The 21,145-nt window shown below is 42.8% G+C and overlaps 1 protein-coding gene across 1 annotated transcript in view; it reads right to left on the minus strand.

Annotated features, from left to right (window-relative positions):
• The window catches only part of LOC121445555 (glypican-3), a gene marked incomplete at its 3' end in the record, with an annotated part of 312,437 nt that overhangs the window by 53,149 nt on the left and 238,143 nt on the right, over positions 1–21,145 (minus strand). The window contains exon 5 of the mRNA XM_041647665.1: positions 15,610–15,735. Within this exon, the coding sequence (XP_041503599.1) occupies positions 15,610–15,735 (126 nt within the window). The remainder of the gene's footprint in view (positions 1–15,609; positions 15,736–21,145) is intronic.

Genomic DNA, 21,145 nt, shown 5'->3' on the forward strand with positions numbered 1-21,145 from the left:
CCTAGCACACCTGGTTCAGTCTGCAAATAAAGTAAAATGGGATCCCCTCAAACAGGTAAGAAATAATGCCATTAGCATGTTATGGGGAATTAGTTCATGCAATGGATGCTAATAAGTTAAGGTGACATAAGCTACTTGCTTACAACAGTGCCTAGAACACAGAACATTCTGCGTGAGAGCTCGTTATGTAAAAGTACTAAACAGTGCCCGACACATAGTAGGCCTTCAACAAATGTTGTTTGCAAAGAACTTCCTGAGAGAGCCCAAATGAACCTTGAGAACAATATTTGGGAGAAGCTTCAAGGCCCTCACACCCACATTGGTTCTAGGTAAAGTGTAAGTTAAGTCTGGACTGGGAAGAGTACAGGACCAGGACATATCAAGGTAAAACAACGCCTAAGTTTTTTTTTGTTTGCCTTTGTACTTGAACTCTGAGGTGTAAGTGGCAGGCACCGAACACTCATGCCTACCAGAGGAAGACTCTCCACCAGAAAGACCTTCCCAGAGCTTCCAAGGGACAGGACCTGTCAAGGAAGCACTTACAGGCCAGGACTTCAAGCGGTTCAAAGTTCATTGTGTTGGTTTGAATGAACTGCCAGAGGTCTGGAGCAAAGGGCAGACTGACTCCATAGCAATGTGTGCTGCAGAAATTCTTGACAAGATAATCACTCTTGCTACCGCTTTTGTTGGAAGATTCTGTTCCCTTATCTGTAGTCCCCAGCAGGCCTCAAAGCCTTTCACCTGAAGGGTTAGACATCCCCTAGGCCAGAGGAAACAGAGCTACTGAAGTTCGCTGAGCTGACTCACCTGGCAAGTCCCAGGCTTTGGAAAGAGGCTGGGCTCTTCAAAGCCATTCTTTCCAAGAGTGAGAAAGCCCCAGGTGTCCAGGCCCGACTTCCTCTGGCCTAGTTCCCTGGCTGTATGACCCGACCTCTGTCTCATTTCCTCACGTGTACTCACCTCTGGGTCTACCACCTCATTTCGTTTCCGGCACACACTAGGGTCTCACTAGATGTTTATGGGGCTGTTGTGAGGTGGAGCCCCCCCCCCCCCCCCAAGCTCAGTGTATAGGGTAGAAACTCTAACCTACTTCTGCCTACTTCTTGTCACTGAGCCTTGCTTGGATCTGCGGCCATGGCCTGAGGACCTGCTGTACACTGTGCTTATGGTCTCCCTACCATTCTGCTCCACTCACCAAGTCACCTTACTGTAGACATCAGTTGCCGTCTAGATGGCAGAGTTGCCTCTCTATGCCCCAATGTCACCATTCAAGTGGGGTGACACATAGCACTTGGTCCAGCTAGCCAGAGAGATGGGTCCTCACAGCCCAAGGCCCACTCCTTCTAGCCTCAGGGCCATGTCTTGGGAATAGTCACTGGGCTTCCAGAGAGCACTTAAGAGACGCAGCTGTCAGTAGCATTCAGCTGGATCACAGCCTCTTTTTGAACTGCACAAACTTCGCGTCGCTGTCTGAACGCAGGATGTTTTCTGGTTGTGAACCAAATCTGACGCCTGCCCTGGGCCCTCCATTGTCAGCATGTGAAGGTGAGCACACTGCTACTTATTACACGTGGAGGAGCTCTTTTCCAAAATGCTCAGGCCTGGAAGGGTTTGCATTTTCTCCCTGATTCGGGGCTCCTGACTTGGGTGTCATAAGATATGCTGTAGATGAGACTCACCTGTAAACATGAAATTCCTTCCCGTTTCCTATATTCCTTAGCCACACAATGAAAGCTACCTAGAGATATGAAATACATGTAATAATGTACCTGCATTTTGACTGTGACCCGTCACATGAGGTGAGCCATGGAATTTTCTCAACTGTGACATCATATCAACCCACCAGGAAGTTCTTGATCCTAAAGCATTTGGGACTGTGGAATTTCAGTGTTTACATTGTGAACTACCGGAAGACAAACCTAGTGGACTGGAACAGTGTGTGTGGTAGTTTAATGTCATTGGCCCCCACAGTCTCATAGGGAGAGGCACTAACTACTAGGAGGTATGGCCTTGTTGAAGGAAGTGTGTCACGGAGGGTTGGGGAGCTTTGAGGTCTCTTTTGCTCAAGCTTCTCTCAGTGTGACAGTCAGTCGACTTCCTGTGGCCTGTAAGATATAGCACCCCCAGCTCCAGCACCACATCTGCCTGCATGCTGCCATGCTCCCTGCCATGATGATAATGGACTAAACCTCTGAAACTATAAGCCAGCCACCACAATGAAATGTTTTCTTTCTGAGTGTTGCTGTGGTCATGGTGCCTCTTCACAGTGATAGAAGAGACCCTAACTAAGGCAGCGTGCCTCAAGAGGTGGGGAAGCAGCAAGGAAAAAGGAGCACTCAGTGAGTCTTCATCTGGTGGAAGAGTGAGCATCGGTAGTGGTGACGGTGACGACTAGTCCAGACAAAGGCCTTGTCATCTGCAGTGGCTCCAGGTCAGGCTAGCACCACCCTTCACAGGCCTGGGCCTGGTGCTGGCACTTCCCAGTCACCAGCCATCAATGACAAACGAAAGAATAACAGAGGCAAGCGGACTGAACCACCAGTGGGAACCATACCCGAGTTGCTCAGGTGTCCTGGGCAGTTTGCACCTGCTGCCCCACTAGAACAAGCCACCCATTGTGTGAGGCTGGGTGCGTGGAGGCGCTGAGCAAACAGCAGCAGGATGACTCTCCAGCGCATAAAACAGATGGGAGGCCAGGACAACTTCACACAGCCAAATAAAAGTGATTGTAAAGCACTTGGTAAAATACAAACCACCACATAAATACTTAATAAAAGCTCACAGCAGTTCACACAGGACAACTGGGTCCAAAACCACATAAGCTCCGTAGCCTAGAGATTTCTGGAAAGAGTGATAATTGTCTTCCTCCCTCTGGCTGCTAGGCCACTTTGTATTCCTCAGCTCTTACCTGCCCTTCAGGCCCTGGCATCTTTCTAGATGTATCTCTCCCATCCCGGATCTAGCTCTGTGGCTAGAGGGCGGGTGTCTAATTTCCATTCTGGGTAGTTGTGGCAAGTATTATTTGGAGCAACAGTCACTGAATTCTATTTCTTTCACTCAGAAGCCCTGCCAGAGCTGTATGGGGCTCTGAGGGAGGCATTTTTCTTTAAGATTTAATGACGTGACTCTCACCCTGAACGCTCCAGGATCAGAACCCGAGAATGACTCTGCCGCCTCAGACAGTCGGGTTGCCTGCTCCCCTGCCTGTCAGCTGCCGAGGACTGAAATGAAGAGCTCATGGCTCTCCTAATGAGAGTGACTATACCTCAAGGCTCTATCTGAATCACTTTCACTGTGGACTCTTTGGGAAGCCATCAAGGACAGAAGTGGAAATTCAAAGTCACCCAGGTGGCTGCATGACAGTCCCACTTTCCTCCCAAATCTTAGACTGTCACAGCCTGGCAGAAATGGAAAGAGTTAGAAGTGGTTTTCTCGCATTTCTTCATGTTATAAATAAAAGGGCAATGACTTTTTGAAGGCGATACACATTCACCATAGAGGTAGGATGCAAATCAGATTCTTAGCCTAGAGTCAAGGGTCTCTTTGCACAGGCTCCAAAGATCTACAGGGGATTCAGTGGTTTTCATTTGAAGAGCAATGTGAGCTGTGTGTGGTGGCACATACCTGCAATCCCAGCACTTGGGTGGTAGAGGCAGGAGAATCAGGAGTTCGAGATCTTCCTAAGCTATACAGAGAGTTCAAAACCATCTAGGCTCCATCTCACAAAACAAACGAACAAAGAAATAAAGGAAGAAAACAAAGTTACTTGATTGAATGGAGGACTAGCCTCAGAGGCAAGCAAAGGACGCCCTCTAGCGAGACACTGGGGTAGCGCTGGGACAACGAGCTCTCACAGGCAGGAAAAAAACCCACAACATAGCTGGAGAGACTGGAAAGGCCTGGTGCCCTTGTTTGGACCTAAGGGTGAGGTCAGGGGTAAGGAAAGGACTAGATTTAGCATTGAGTACTCGTTCTAGGTAGGGTGGACTAGCAAAAAAAAAGCAAATCTAGGCTAGAGGTTCGATCAGAAATAGGAAAACGACAGACAAATTCTGAACCCCAAAGAAGAGGAGCCAAGCATCTGTGGGCCAGAGGTGAATAGTGGACTGGCTGGCTCCGAATTCCATCTGCCTTCTTAGTGCGGCGGCCTCTGCTAATATTGTCCTCAGTGTTACCAGCACAGATGGGAAGATGATGAGTGAGGGGAAACGACACGGTCCACCACCAAGGCTGTTGTGAGAATGAATGCCCGCAAAGCACCGAGCCCAGTACCTGGCGAGCACACTGGCTGAGTCCTGCTTTGTGAGGTGTCAAACTTGGATAGGATGGAGGAGCAAAGACAGCAGGGCTTGGGATACTTCAGGCAGAAGGGCAGGAGTTAAAGGGGGAACGAGGAAGCTCCGATTCCTTTGACTCCCTCATCAGTCCAAGGCAAATCCCCATGGGAATGGCACACATAGGACCCAGAGGTGACCAGCTATTGGGAATTTTCCCAAAACTGAGGGAATTCCTGGGACTTGAGAATTCCTATGTAAAAATTGCAAAGTCCCAGGTGAGCTAGACTAGTAAATTTATCATTGTTAGGGCCAGAGACATTTATTGTTCAGAGTGAATATCTCTGTTTTGAGACAGGGTCTTACATGGCCCAGGGTAGCCTCAAACTTGTTATGTAGCTAAGGATGACCCTGGACATCTAACATTCCTGGTTCTACTCCACCCCCACCCCTGTGCCGAAAATACAGGTGTGTGTTACCACACTCAATTTATACAGTGGTGAGGATCAAAATCAGCCCCCAAATTATTTTCTTATTTTTCTATTTTAATAACCAAAGCCCAGAGCATTGCTGCCAGTTGCTATCCACTGGCACTGGGAAATGTTGGGCTATCAGTATCCATGCATGAGGATTTTTAAAATGGGAAATTTTGTATTTATGATGGAAAGAAGAATAATATGTTAAATAAATAGGCTTCCCAGGGGCATGCTAATCAGTCTGAGAATGATGGTCTTCAGCGGAGCACTGACACAACAATGGCTTCATTATCAATGATTCTCATCTGTTTATTCCATTATCTCATACGCACTTCAAGTTCAATTCCCCAGCACTATGATTACATGGGTTTGAAAGGAATATAAGTGCTTTCCCTTCAAAACGAGCTGTCACTCAGACTTTTTGTTAATTTAAACTGATGCTGCCAGTCTCTCAAAGTAGCTCCTAATTCAGGGCCAACTGGTTTATTCAACACCATGGGCAGACTTGGATAAAAATAGACTCTGCGGAGCCAGGTAGATTTGCTTAAAGGAAAGAATTTCTAGAGATGGGGGGGGGGAGAGAGAGAGAGAGAGAGAGAGAGAGAGAGAGAGAGAGAGAGAGAGAGAGAGAGAGAAAGATATGCTCAGGAGGCTGCTAAAAGTGTCCGTGCTTGCACGGCGAATCTGGTAATGCGGTGTTCATCATCTGGCGGGCAGCTCCATTTATTCGGGGCAGAGCTTTCCCTGGATCTGCCCTACTCTCCCGCATTGAAATCTAGTAAATGAAAGGTGCTTCCAATTTCCAAAACTATCTCATGTGCATGACCTTACTGGGGGCTCACAACAACCCCTTCAAGGCAGGCAGAGAAGGGGCTGTTTCTACCACCGCTCGGAGGAAGGAAATGAGAAAAGAGAAAGTTCAAGTGCCTTGCTCAAGGTACACAAGTGTTCCAAGGGGGCAGACACGATGTCCAGCCCTCAAGCCTATAACTCACATGGCTCTGTGTTGCTTCACCTTTTGAATTCAGTAAACATGCGTTGAGAGTCTGCACTGGGTACAATGGAGCATTGACACAAATGAAAGAAGATTTGATCGTTTCTTTAAGAAGATAGTGAGAAATCAGACACAGACATGTAAAAGATCTCTGTACTGGTAGATGCTGAGACACTACCGCAAGGGACAGGAGGATTCGGTTCTCCAAAGAGGTAACACTGAGTTAGGATAAACAGGGGTAGGCCAGTCCAACAGCTTTCTAATTCTAACCCTGCTAGGACAGTCCTTGTCTTAGTATTTCACAATAGGTTTTGGAAATGAGCTTCTTAGTATGTATATTTACAGAGCAGAACCTGGTATATGCTACTCTAACCCCAAGCTACCTCAAATGAGCTTCTCTACCTCAAATGAGAACACATTTGTCTGGCTCCTGTGAACACAGACTGGTCCAAGCTGCTTCCAGAACCAATTGCACCTAGAAGCAAGGACAGCCATGAAGAAGTACTTCAAACCTAGAAGTGGGCTGAGGTTATAATGTGGATGGTAGGGCATTTGCTTAGTATGCAGGAAGTCCCGTGTTCAATCCCTACTACCGCATAAATCAGTCATAGTGGCGCACACACTGTAACCCTAGCACACTGGTGGAAGAAGCAGGAGGATCATACTTCCAGGGCCATCCTTGGCTACATAGGAAGTTTATGCCAGCCTGAGCCATGCAAGACCCTGCCTCAACACAAAACTAAGACTAAACAAGAAGAGCTCATTTGGTAATGTTTTAAAGCTCCACATGACTTTACTAAGATTAGAGGGCAAACAGGAGGAAGCTCCTCTGACATCTGAGCTACAAATGGAAAAAAAAAAATTCCTTCACAGAGAAATGCAAGTACACTATAAAGGAGACAAACCCAAGGATCGAAGCCAGCCTCATATAAAAGGATAAAATTCACTGGCTTGAGAAATTGAGAAATCATGACTGATTTTAATCATCTTTTTCCTTTTCCATAAAGGTTAAGCAACTACATCGAACTGGCAACTAGCCTCATTCTGGCTTCTGTCCTGACTGAGGACTACCACCCAGGCCAAGGACAGGGATTTTCATGTTTTGCAGAAGAGATAAGATAAAAAGGAGTGGAGGCAGGCCATGCTGTTCCTCAGAAATGGGTCATCAAGGGGAGCTGCTACATGCAGGCCTAGTAAATGTCTGTACAAGCTGTTTTATGGATGTGTTCCTTTTCTTTCTTTCTTTCTTTATGTGCAGAGGACAGAATCCAGAGTCTTCCACATGCTAGACAAATTCTTGCTCTGTCCCTGAGTCATACCCCTGGGATCAAAAGATGCCTTGACTAATTGCATTAACAGCAATTGAGGACCTTCAACAGACGATCTACAGGCATCGCCATACACTATATGAAGGTGTCTCCTCCCAGTATGTAAGACATGAGAGCCAGCCGAATGCAGCCCATTCTAAATGAGGTACATTGTATGAAGCCATTAGTAAGCAAGCTGAACCATTTTTCTCTCATCCAATTTTGAAGGTAAAGCTACTTACTGTGTGTAGCACCATAATCTTAAGGAATAAATGTCACTACATCATCTTGGAGTGGGTCCTGATAAATAGCTGTCGCTAAGGACAATTTTTAAGATAAATCTATGATGAAAAATATAGCAATCTAATCCTTAGACGGATCATTAAACATGGGTACACCCCAAACATATCTGTCTTGCTCTATCAGGATTTTTTAAAAATCCTTAGAAGCCATCAATAATATTTCATGTCATAGTGAATTAAGTAATTTTCTGTGTAATGCATCTGTCTTTCAAAGATTTCTTTTAATAAACAGTGTTGACTTAGCTATCTAGAATGAAGTCAAACATGTAACTGCTACACTAGCAAACAGCTGGATGCAACAATGCTTTCATTCTGGGATGAATGGAGTATGCTGATGGTGTTTCCTGGAGAATTCATGAAAATGAAATCCAAGGATGTTTGAGGGGGACTAAGAATTGTGGCAAAAGCTAGCAATAAACCAAATTAAAAAAATAATTGTATTTGCTCCTCTCCCCCATCCAGCCTTTCATAAACAGCATCCTGAAGAACAGAAAGAAAAGGACGAAGTAGCATTGAGATGAGAGAATTGGAGACTTAAAGGGTGTACCTGCATCTCTAAGCCTCAAAGCATCATGGTGGGCTACTGGGCGAGTCTTAAGATGACTTACTACTTACTGAGGGAGCTCTGAACCAAATGGCTTGAAAACCCAAGTCAAGCCACAAATGCCATTTCCATCTTCCAGCGTTTACTTTCCCCTCGTCCTCCCTTCCTCTTGGCACTGTATTCTGTCATATAGATTTTCTTCCCTGTAGTTCTTTTTTGGGGGGTACAGAGGATAGAAGATAGGTTCTCACACATGCTCGACAATCGCTTTTCTAGTGATTTGCATCTCAGGGTTCCCACACTGCTGCTTTTATCAGCAGTCCTATATTTAAAACAGCTTGCATTCTGCCTCGGGTTCTTTGGATAAAAGCCACACTATAAACCTAAAAATAAGTCCAAACATCAAAAAATAAATAGTCTATTTTAAAACAAGAGCGTAGGAGCTATGTATAGTATCTGCTCCCTTCCATTGGTCTGTTCTCATGCCGCTGGAATGAGATGAACGTGTGTGTGTGTGTGTGTGTGTGTGTGTGTGTGTGTGAAAGAGAGAGAGAAAGAGAGAGAGAGAGAGAGAGAGAGAGAGAGAGAGAGAGAGAGAGAGAGAGAGGGAGGGAGGGAGAGAGGGAGGGAGGGAGGTAAGGAGAGAGAGAGAATATACACATACTATGACATGGAAGTCTTTCCTTAATTCCTTTGATGATCGAAGACCATTTCCTCTCGCTATGTAAACCAACTTGATAGTTGACAGCTCTAGACAGCCATCCTCACCCCGAAATCCTCAAAAGAGAGCAGTTTTTAAACACCAGAAATATAAAAGCAGGGTCCCGTATCCTCTCTGGCCTTTCCTTGATCACAGAAGAACATAGGCTATCTTATGAACCTATTTTTGAAAAGTACTTTGCAGTATGTGTCGTGAAATGGGGGTTAAAATCTCTTTCATTCATCCTTACCTGTTGATATGCCACAGTTTGGCCCTTTAATCTAGCGGAGAAGAAAATAAAAGGCCAGGGCTGGGGAGATGATGGTTCAGTAGGTAAGCGTGCTTGCTCAGTAAGCATGGGGATCTGAATTTAAATCCAGTACCCATGTAAAAAGCCAAGGATGACTGTAAATGCCTGGAACGCCCAGAATTGGAGAACAGAGACAGGTGGGTCATGGGAGCTGACTGGCCAGCCAGCCTCAGTGAAACGGTGAGCTTCTGATTCAGTGAGAAAGCCTGTCTTAGGGCAATATGGCAGAAAGCAATAGAGGAGGATGTTAAACATTTGCATGTGCGTGGGTGTTCCACTACACTCATGTGCATACACCACATGTAGACACACACACACGAACTAAAATAAACTTTAAAACTGAAAATTTCTCCTTACTCCACTTTTCTTTTTTCTTTTTTTGGGGGGCTTTTTCGTTTCAGTTTAATATTTTCTTATTCTTTCTTTTTTTTATTTTTTTAATTTATTTATTTATTAAGGATTTCTGCCTCCTCCCTGCAACCGCTTCCCATTTCCCTCCCCCTACCCCGATCAAGTCCCCCTCCCTCATCTGCTCGAAGAGCAATCAGGGTTCCCTGACCTGTGGGAAGCCCAAGGACCGCCCACCTCTATCCAGGCACCCACACACTGAGACAATGGGGATGTTCTATCGGGAACTCACCAAGGCCAGCTGGCCTAGGTCTGAAAAAGCATGGGATAAATCCGGACTAGCTGAACATAGCGGACAATGAGGAATACTGAGAACTCAAGAACAATCGCAGTGGGTTTTTGATCCTTCTGCACGTACTGGCTTTGGGGGAGCCTAGGCAGTTTGGATGCTTACTCCACTTTTCGAAGAACCTATAAAGTTTCAAGACAAGGACACAAGTCTCTGAGAACTAGAGGCGTTGCCTATCCACACTTCCGCCTTTCCAATTCTCCGAGACATCCTGGCAAGACATTCGAAACATAAGAAGGTTTGGCTGCTCACTGGAAATCAGAAGGAGAGAGAGAATTCACAGTGCGTGCGTGTGTATATAATTTCTCAGTTGAAATGCAAAGTAAGGTTGCAAAGCTCAGAGCAAAGGCACCCTCTCTGTAATTAGCCCTCCGCAGATCTCAGGGAGTTTGTTTTCTAATGAGGGAAGCCATTATGGAGAGCCCAAGTCAGCCCAGGCACAAGATGAATACAGATTTCCCATAGAGAAAAGCAACCACGTTAAACTGTCAGGCAGAGAAGATAACAGCTCGTTCTTGGAACTGACATCTGGAGTGAGGTCCGGCCTGCCCAGGTATGTCACAAAGGGGCAACAGGAGATGCTAGGGAGGGATCGAAGTGAACTAAGGCATCAGCTACAAGATACAGTTCAAGTGGTCGTCTCCACACTGTTGGTCATCCTCCATGTTTCTAGGAGACATGCTAAGAGAGGCAAACGGAGTGTATACCCAGGGCTGAGAAGACTCAGGAGGGAAGGACTCCAAAGAAACGGAGATGAAGGTGGGCAATAAGATGGCACCGTCTTGGCCGTATGAGTGTGGGCATACACGTGAGGTCAGAGAGCCTACTTTCAGGAGTTGGTTCTTTGGATCCACTGTGGACTCTCAAGTTGTAAGGCTTGAACAAGTGTTTTCATCCACTGAGCTATCTTGCTGGCCCCCCGTTACAAGACATTAAATATCAGTGCGATTAAAGAGTAAAATTGGGCTCACCTAGTACAAACGATCCAGAAAAAGAACAAAGATTCCGACACTTGCCTTACCTGCGTGGGTATCTGAAGAACACTCGCTAAGGCATTTGCTCTTCATCTAGGTGTTAGCAGGGTAGTGCAGTCAAACCCCACAGTTAACTATTCTAATCCCAGTGTTAATTTGGTGAGGTGGTTCATTTTTCTCTTGGTCTACATGACTCCCTAATTGAAATTTCTATCTCACAAAGGCAAAAGCTGGAGGAATTTCTGCCTTCTGCAATTGTAGGTAGGGGGACTCAACTGAGCCAAGGCTATTAATTTGAAGATTTCTCGGGTAAATCCTGAAACTCATGCTATCTAAAGCTAAATATGGGGGGAGGGGGCAGTAGGGAAGTGGGAAGAACAAGCGATAGGGGGAAGTGGCACTTACTGAGATGAGATCTGGGAAAACATTCCTTCAGTTGATTGCATTCAGGAGATAAAAACAGAAAGGAACCAAAATTGCCCTTATTTGCAGAGAAAATGGTCCCCTTAACTCTTCCGAAGTGGAGCGCTATGTAGGCCTAGATAGTAGGGGCACTGATTACTGAGCAGACAGGAACACTGCTCAGGTTTCTCATCATCTATATTTTCACTTCGATAAGTAGCTCCAATGAGTAAGTCTCATCCTCTGTCAGGAGTTTTGACTTTCAAAAGTAAAATATTGTCCAAGGAATCTAAACTTAATCTATAAAGATAGCCGTGATATAGCCCATTTCATAGTACGAAGGAGAGACGGCTATTGAAGACTAAATGTAATAACACACTCTATGAGAGGTATTTTCACTGCCGATGAGAAAGGAGTGTAAAGCTAATCTTTATAAATAACATGAATAGAGGGCACACATGTCTTCAGGCTAAAGAATTTTCTATCATTAAGTGTACATTGCTGAGGAAGTTTTTAAAAAATTGAGTTTGGCACTATTCCCTAGTCTCATCATTGCATTAGGTCACTAATACAAGCACGGGTTAATTATAACCCGAGGTTACTAAGCAAGGAGGAGTCGATTCCTGGTTTATACGAGCCTTAGTCTGTCTGCAAATATGCTATTTCTCCCCTTCCTCTCTTTCTTCTTCCCTTCTTTTTACTATCTTTTGTTCTTGGATAGTGTGTAACAACAAAAGCTGTCTCAAAAAATAAATAGTTCAGATGTAAAAATAAGAATAGAGTAACTTTTCTCCATATTACACTGTTTACTTTATTCTGCGGTCTAATACAGTAAGGTATTAAAAGAAAGAAAATTCAATAAGATTCACTTAACAAGGGTTTGGTATTTAAACTCAGTGGGAAAGTATTTGTCTAACATACATGAGGATCTGGTCCCTATGCCATAGACTGCATTTTTTTTTCAGTTAACAGATTTCTCAAAGTGGGAAGGTGGGGTTACCTATGCCTTTAATTATATCATGCAGAGGGAGAGGCAGGCTAATCTCTGTGAGGTCAAGGGCAGCCTGGTCTACATAGTGCACACCAAACCAGCCAGCACTACACAGTGATACCCTATATTAAGAACAGACTAGCCACACCAAAGTGTATTTGAACTGTCTATGGTAACCCTTGCTGTTTTCTACTTTCTAAAGTATTTATTGACTAATTATCTTCAGAGATACTTTCCACATTTGATAATTTCATATGCAGTTACACTCCTAATTCCTACACTATATCTATCAATGAGCCTGTCAGTTACAGACCTGGAGATTCGCCATTAGTTAAAATTAATTTACCATTGTGATGGTTAAATCTGATGGTCAACCTGACTGGATTAAGAAACGCCTAGAGCATTAAATGAACTATGCCTTTGGGTATGTCTGAAGAGGACTAACTGACTGGTTAAGACGTGACCTGAATGTGGGTGGCACCAATGTTTAGGCAGCGGTCCCTAAGTGAAATAAAAAGGGAGAAGAGAGAAAGAAGTGTGTTTGACTAATTTTTACACTCGTTCAAATGCATCAGGATCTGGACCATGCTATTCATTCCGCTGCTGAAAACAGACATAAAATAAATCAGTAGAGCCGGCTAATGAAACATGTACAAGTTCTGAAAGCCAGGCGAAAGCCAGAAATACAAACTATAAAATTGTCTCTTTATTTTCCTGGCTCCAAGGCAGTATTCTTCACAAGTGTCTACCAGTTATGAAGTGGTGAATACGAGCAGAACACAAGAAAATATTCTGCTCACTCAAACACCTTCACACGGGAAAGGATTGTTTTGAGAAGGCTAAAACTAGGCCTTCAGATTATTTTCTTCAAGCATTAGAAGATGGGTCTCGTGTGGTTTCACACACTTTAACAATTACCATGAAGAAAGCAATAGAGGGGCTGATACATAAAAGGTGTTCAAATATTGGAGTAAAATGAATGAATGAGTACATTATTAAATATGTTGTAAGTTAAATGTCTGTTTTAATACAGGGGTACTGTTGGTATATATGTTACTTCAGTATTTAAGAATTGCTTTTTCTCTTTTTATTATAGCAGTGGGACAAGTCACTAGGGTATTTGCTCATCAAGTTTATATATGAGCTGCATTTGACTTGTGGGAGTTTTCTAAGTACTATATCGTGTGTGTATGTGTGTGTGTGTGTGTGAGGGAGAGAGAGAGAGAGAGAGAGAGAGAGAGAGAGAGAGAGAGAGAGAGAGAGAGAGAGAGAGAGAGAGAGAGAGATGGGAAGGTATAAGCTTTTTATAAAGCCAGTACCAGATGTCTTTTCTTGGCAATTAAAAAAAATGCCATAACAGTTAAGTACATTTTCATGGTTCTACTTAGTACTCTTGACCATTAAGGATGACAAATACACAATGTTTCTCCAGAGCAAGAAAGCTGCATGGAGCCATTAATCCCTCTAGCCTCATTCACAGTTTCTCCAAGGGAGTTTATCTCCATCCGAGTTCAGTCCATCATCCAGGGTGGCATGCAATCTCATTCTTGCGTCTCCTGTCAGTAAAATCACTTAGATGAGAAACAAGCTGTTTGGGGGCATGTATTTTATCTTGCATTGTGAAGTAAAGAGTTAGAGGGGAAAAGAAGACAAAAAGACAAGAATTGGGCTTCCAGTATGTTCTAGTCTTCTAGAAGTTTTATATATCTGACCTCACTTAAAAGTCAAAGCAACCTTGTAAAATGCCCTTCCCTTACAGAAAAGGACCTGGCAAGTGTTTAGTGACCCCACTCCACCGCAAGCCAAGACACAGAACTAAAATGCAAACCCAAGATAACTTTAATCCAGAATATTCCTCTGCTCATTAGACTATATTGCACATTCAATTCACCATTTTATGTCCTAGGGTCAGAGCCCACTGGGATGTAAGCTCTTCAAAGAAAGTAACATGCATTTTTCTTTTCCCTTTTATCCATAGCATCTAGCTTTGTACCTAACATGTATCTCTGAAACTCGCGCAGATCTTGAATCTCCTGTCTTAACTTCCAGATTATCTGTGGTCATAGGCCTGTCACACAAGATCAGGTTAGCATATAGTATATCAGTCTCTGTCTGTCTCTCTCTTTCTACCGATCTACATATGCAACAGTAGTAATTAAAGAAGAAGGGGCTGGAGAGGTGGCTCAGTGGTTAAGGGAACTTGCTGCTCTAGTGGAGGACCTAGCTTCATACCTAGGACCTACATAGCAGTTCGCAACCACCTGTAACTCCAGTTCCAGGATCTCTGGCTCCCTCTTCTGGCTTCTGCAGGCATCAGGCATACATGTGGTGCACAGACATACATACAGGCAACATATCCATACGTATAAAATAAAAAACAAGAAATCTGAACCAATAAATAAAATAATCAAAGAAGTAAAAATAATTGGTGAGGGGGAGGGGGACACAGGAGGAGATGACAGAGGAGAAGGAGACAGGAAAGATAAATGAAGGTCTCAAAAATTATAAAATAAAGACAAAGAAAAATATAAATGTGGAGGGTATAAAGGACTGAACAAAGAAAGAAAGCCACAGAGAGCTAATGGTTCTCAATCTTCTTAACGCTGTGACCCTTTTTTAATACAGTTCCTCATGTTGTGGATCTCCAACCATAACATTAGTTTGTGGCCACTTCATAAATGTACTCTTGCTACTGTTATGAATCATAATGTAAATATCTGATATGTAGTCCCCAAAGGGGACCCACAGGTTGAGAACCACTGGTCTAGGGCAATTAAGCCACTTTCCACGAGCATGCATGCAAAGACTCAACAGGCTGTGTCAAGTATCTTCTATACTCTCCTCTTAGCTTACAAAGCTTGCACATCTTCAACATCACGGCTTAGGCTCCTAAGCATTCTACCCAGTTGACTCACTCTACAATTGCAAGCTAGTCCTCTTTGTGCAGCGCAGTGGAGATTAGGAACCATTAGCCTCCTCGAACAAGAGGACAGGACCACTTGTCTGTTGTGTTCAATTCCACATGCCTGGCACTTAACAAGATGTTCAGTTAATATTTGTGGAATAAATGAATATTTTCTTTTTGGGGTCAGTAATGAGAAAATTCCTCATAAATGATGTCATAACAGTATAGGTTACACTAAAAGCCCCAAAATGACCAAACATTTTGGCCAACTTGTGAAATGGTCCTCCTCTTTTCCCTCCCCTTCTTCTTTCTTCATCTTTAGTATTCATTTCATAGGGTTGTTGCAAGGAAAGAGAATTAATATATACAAATGCCTGTGCATGGTCAATGCACAGTTAACTCTCAATAATTGAGAGCATGATTACGATTGTTTCAAAGAGCACAAAAAATGGTCCACACGGTGACAAGTTGAAAAAAAAAAGCAAAGACAAAAAAATTCACCATATGCTTTATACTTGGAGAAATATCCCTTAATATGTTAACTCCGTATGGGCTTTAAAGCTAGTAAATTCTCTGAGAGCTACAGGTTACATTTGGATCATCAGCAATGCTTCCAGGTTTGTTTGGTGGGGATTTTTTTTTATGAAGTTACTAAAGGAAGGGGTGATTTGCTCAGTCTTTGGATATGACTAGTCCTCACATGTTGCTATAGATAGCGTTCACAGCAGATTACCTCTCCACAAGCTCTTCTCCGTTCCAGCACAGGCTATCATTTTCAGCGACGGGGCTGTGGCTGCAGACGTAGCCAGGCAAAGCACTGTAGAAGTTGATGAAAGTCTTCAGCTTCTGGACCAGTTCCCTGAATGGAAAACAAAACATCTATGCATCAGAGCAAGTAAGCACAGTATGAGAAAAGTTTAATTTCCTTATCAGCATGACAGAAAAGCTCTGCCAGGCTGATTAGAACAATAAATGATTTTTTTAAAACATTTTTAGCTACAAGGCCACAATTTAGCATTTTAAAAAAATCAATAAAAAAATACTGGGGTGGGAGAGGGTTGCCTTCCATAGAAGGTGCTGTCCCTATCAAGAGGATGATTTAATTCCAACATCCATTTTCTCACACACATTCGGCAGCTTCCTTTTTTTTTGTTGGTGTTGTTCAGAATGCTGTTACCTACATTCTCAAAGGTGCTGATTACGAGGCACACCGGCATACAACATATCTTTTGGTTTCTGAGTGTAATTGAGTGCGTTGATTGTAATTTACAAAGCTATTACCCTAGAGATGGCCCCTTTCCATAGAGGCTTTGGATAATGGCTGCAGATACAAATGGTAGGGTGCTCAGAATACTATAAGCTCTAGGAAATTCTCCTGATTATACAGTCAGGGAAACCCACTCGCATCTGCTAAGAGGAGGAAGGCTGCTTTGTTCTTTGTCTGTATATTGTTTTTCCTGTGAGGCAGAGCAAAGGGGAGAGGGCTTTACTAGCGTATATTATTATTTACTTGCTTTCATTTCTATGCTGTTTGTGATAAGAGAGCACATACAATATGCAAATGTGTAAAAACACAGATACAAATTATAGCAAGACTTTTTGCCTGCTATCTTGTTTCAGTTATACATGCATATACAACATAAGTTATCAGACCGAATACATGAATATGTTTATGAAACATTTAAATATTTCTATAATAGATATCCAATAATAAATTTAAAAAACACTGTATTTTCAAAGTGGTACCCTGATAGAAAGCAACATTGCTCTTCAGTCCTATACTGGTCAGGAAATTTTCTGACAGGAAATCAATTACTCAACAGTGTCTGCAGGCTAAGAATGGAGTGCCCTGACGCACAGGCATTTGGAGGAGCCACAAGTGTGACTGCCATTTGAGGGGTAGTGGACGTCATGAGCCCAGCAATGTCTTCTAGAGGTGTTCTCAGATCCAGCTGAAGTTGGAAGGCTGGTGGAAAGAAGGGTTGGTGGAAAGTTCATACCATTTTCTATTTACCATAGAACTATTATTTCATTTAATGTGTGTGTGTGTGTGTGTGTGTGTGTGTGTGTGTGTGTGTGAGAGAGAGAGAGAGAGAGAGAGAGAGAGAGAGAGAGAGAGAGAGAGAGAGATATCAGAAGAAATAGTTTTCAGTACATATTTACATAAGCTTAGGTCACAGGAAAGCAGGGATGATGGACAGAGCAACCAGAAAAGCTTATTGCCGCATATATAATGCCGGCCACCCCAATACTTGCTTCATGCTGTGTCCATGCTCACCTCCCAGCCTATGCCTGGCAGCTGAGCACTGTCAATCTCCAAAGAGAAGAGGCTCAATACAGAGCTCTGAAAATAAAAGTCAACATTACAGTTTCAAGAGGAGAAAGATGGGTTCAATTAACGGCTAGTAGGAGAGATGTTCTGTTTTACAAGGTAATAATCCAGTTCCCAAGAGTGGAAGCGGAAAGACTAAAGGCTGAAGCTGAGTAATTCCACCTACTCCACAAGGACATGGAAAGTGGGCATTAGTTTAGGGGAAATGATGGCCTTCGTTTTAATGAAAGAGTTTCCCTTAGGCATCCTCCTACCTCTATACACACTCTCATGAACATGGAACAGGGCAAGAAAAATGGGACCCATACAGAGGCCTTCCACTTTGATATCCCTATCAGTTAAAAACAAAGGGAACCGAAATTCCCCCCTACCTTTCAACCCTTGAGCTTTTTTCTGGCTGATCATAAAGACAACTGACAAGTTGAGAAAGAACCAAATGAGGTTCTACCTAATGTCTCAGGGACAAGGGACTACAATAAACCTAAGACTTCCTGCTCCAGGCTAGGAGAATACTGCTCGGGAAGGTCAAGATAACAACCTAGGGAACCTGCAAAGAATGTAGACAATATAACACAGTCTGGGGCATCCCATTCTAGAACTAAGGGCAATGGCTTGAAACTTAAAGTAAGTAACTTAGAGAAACAAAGCTATCCTACTTCATATCGCATTGACTACCTCCTCAACGAGGATAGGCATGAGTGCTTTTTTTTTTTTTGTAAACCTTCTTTGTAATTGGTCATTGTTAACTTAGATCACAATTTCATTCAGCAACCATGCTATGACTGTGGCTGGGTTCTCAGAACAGTTCCTTCGAATCTACTATAAGAACTCTGCTTTTGGAATCTGACTCAGCTGAGTTTTAGCCAGGTCGCTGTCACTTACCCGGCATTGCAACCTTAGGCAGATTCTAAACTTGGCAGAGTTTGGATTGCCTTTGTCATGCAATGAAAGTAATGAGAGCATCTACATCACAAGACTGCTATGACAATTCAGCTGAGTATGCATGCGAGGTGCTTACCATGTTACTCATGTCACCACAGTACCCCACAAATAATAGGTCATGTCTTCATAATGTATATCATGTCACATTCTCTCATTATCGTAAAAATGAAGGATAAAATGTTACATATGAAATATATTATATTCTACATAAATTTGTGTGTACAGGACAATTTTTAAAATTCAACTTCCAGATTGCACACATTTGTGCAACATGATTAAGATCTCACCATGTTTTGAGGTGGGTATTCTTAAGTACGGATGAGGTCACTCCAGTATTAGTATTTTGGGGTGGCCACTGGAGGTTGTAGCTAGAGCCTTGCAAGTGTTCTACCTCTGAGTTACATGCCCAACTTTCTTATAATTTTTTGAGACAGAGTCTCACTAAGTCCTCTAGACAGGTCTTGAACTTGTGATCCTGCTGCCTTAGTAGCTAAGATTACAGGCAAGAGCTTCAACTTTAGCTCTGTCCATTTCTTCATCTTTTAAAATAAAGTCTTTTGACCTTCATCATCTTAAAAGAAACACATGTTTGCCACTAATAGTGAAGAAGGATAAGAAGAAAGAAGAAGTAGAAGGAGGAGGAGGAGGAGGAGAACCATTCATAGATCTACTAAGCAGAGATAATGTCTTGATATTTGTATATCCTACCTTCTGTTCTTGGTAGGTTTTATCACTAGGTTCTTTCTGGTTCTCAGGGTATATTATCTTGATTCTGAGTAAAATCAAGACATATTTGTTTTTTTTAATATTTATTTATTATTATGTTTACAATATTCTGTCTGTGTGTATGTCTGCAGGTCAGAAGAGGGCACCAGACCTCATTACAGATGGTTGTGAGCCACCATGTGGTTGCCAGGAATTGAACTCAGGACCTTTGGAAGAGCAGGCAATGCTCTTAACCACTGAGCCATCTCTCCAGCCCAAGACATATTTGTTTTAAGAGGAATCTTAGAATAATGAAATAGAAGCTGGAGGTGTTGTTTGGTGGCAAAGCACCCGCCTAGTACCATAAAACAGCTGACTCTTAAATAATCCCCTAGCCTTGTGTGGCAGCAAGCTATCTGTCCTTCAGAGAACTAAGAGCAGGTCTCTAGCACAAACAGTACCCTGGTTAATTCCCTCAGAGCCCCAAAGGATACTGTTAGAGTACATCATTACTTTATGCAAAATCTCCACATTACCATGGGAAAATAAGTCTTGGTTTCCAAGAAAAACTTGGACTTTTGAAAATAAATGTAGTCATCTAACTTTTGAAGGCAGAAAAAAGACTGTAAACTGTTGGAGAGTCAATGAGGTATCAAGGGACAGTGACAACAGGTGATAATGTCCTCAGACACCACGGCAGCAGAGTGTGACAGTACTTTACCTCCTACGGATTTTGCTGTGCCTCTCTCATTTCTCCTCTTCTTTGTCTTTTCCTGTCATCTCTCCTCAAACTTGTTCTAGCATAGGAACTAAGCAGATTTCATTTATGTTTTCCTAAAGTCTTACAGCATCTTCATGCACATAATTTTAAAAGACAGTAAGTTGAATATGTCTAGTTGTCCTTTTAAAGAAAGACAGTTCAAACTAGATGGCAGGTTAATAGCTCAGATTTTTGTCTTTTCGTTGGTACTCTATGACAGTCAACAAAAGAATCTCTACCTGTGAATTAAGGCAAATTGTGACTGGAGAAATAATTTGACTTGAAAGGAATGTTCCTTGATTCTAATCACAATTTAATCATATATATATATATATATCATATATATATATTAATATATCATTGACATAGATAGACGAGTTTATGGCTCTCACTTGTGACAAACCCAACATTTGCTTATCGCAGTCTGCTTAGGAAAGGGTCTTTTTATTGAGGTTTCCACTTAGTGTATAAAATGTGGAGCTAAAGGATGGGGCTCCTTTGCATGAGCCATTTGGAAATATTGGAGCTGGGTGCATGTGATTTTCCCAAGAGGGAGTCTATCATTCCAGAGAGGGCATTCCATTTTCATAAGTGGAGGAGGGGGCTGCCTGCACTTTCTCACACCGATCTCCTTGGGCAGGCATCAAAGCAGTGCTAATTGGAAACCACTGCAAGTACAGTGCAGTCTTTCATCCCTAACTGCAGATCCTGAACTTTTTGATTATTATTAAGGTTCCTTTTTTCTTAATGTAAAGTAATATGAGCTCATTGTTTCATTTTGTTTGAATTTAAAAAGAGAGAAAAGCACAAAACCCAAACTAACTCATATTGGAATGGTGTGAGATCATGCCTAATTCTGATGGAAGGTGACGTTCCCACTTTTAACCTCGAACTACAACTTTCTGTCACCCCAGACACTAGCATCCTTCCTCTCTTCCCATCCCCTTTGTTTGGAACAGCATCCTTTCTCTCCTTTATCTGTTGAATTCCTGCTCATCTCTTAGTATGAGTTCAAAAGTGACCTGATCCAAGTAGCCTTTCCTGATACTCCCAGGAATGCTGCTAAGTTTTCCACCCGTGACACTGACAGTCTTTTGTGAATAGCTCTGTCAGGCAATGCAAATTCCATAGACAATATTATTTATTTATGTCTGTCTCTTTGACTGGACTGGGTAGGGGCCTTCTTCTCATCAGACTCTTAGGCAATGCTGAGCATAAAGACAGGTTTGGCAACTTTTGGCTGTAAAGTCCTATGTGGGGGTAAGATAACATCTATCAGACCAGAGACTCAATTATTGACACAGTCAAGATATATTTGGCTGCTTCCGTCGGAGGCTGGAAGATACTCCTGCACTTAAAAGACTGCCTAGCAAAAGTTAAAGAGCAGTGGTTTGAGAGATCAGCTTGCACTTTTTTTCCTCTATATAACTTATTAGTGTTACTTAATCCATTGCCCCCTCAGACTAAGTCACAGGGGAATGACAGGAAGCAGGAGGCTACAATACTTAGAGGGCCTCCAGTAAGTGAAGG

Source organism: Microtus oregoni, unplaced genomic scaffold, assembly GCF_018167655.1.
Source record: "Microtus oregoni isolate MIOR12 unplaced genomic scaffold, Mior012 000205F_ref0000001, whole genome shotgun sequence".
Taxonomy (NCBI): Eukaryota; Metazoa; Chordata; class Mammalia; order Rodentia; family Cricetidae; genus Microtus; species Microtus oregoni.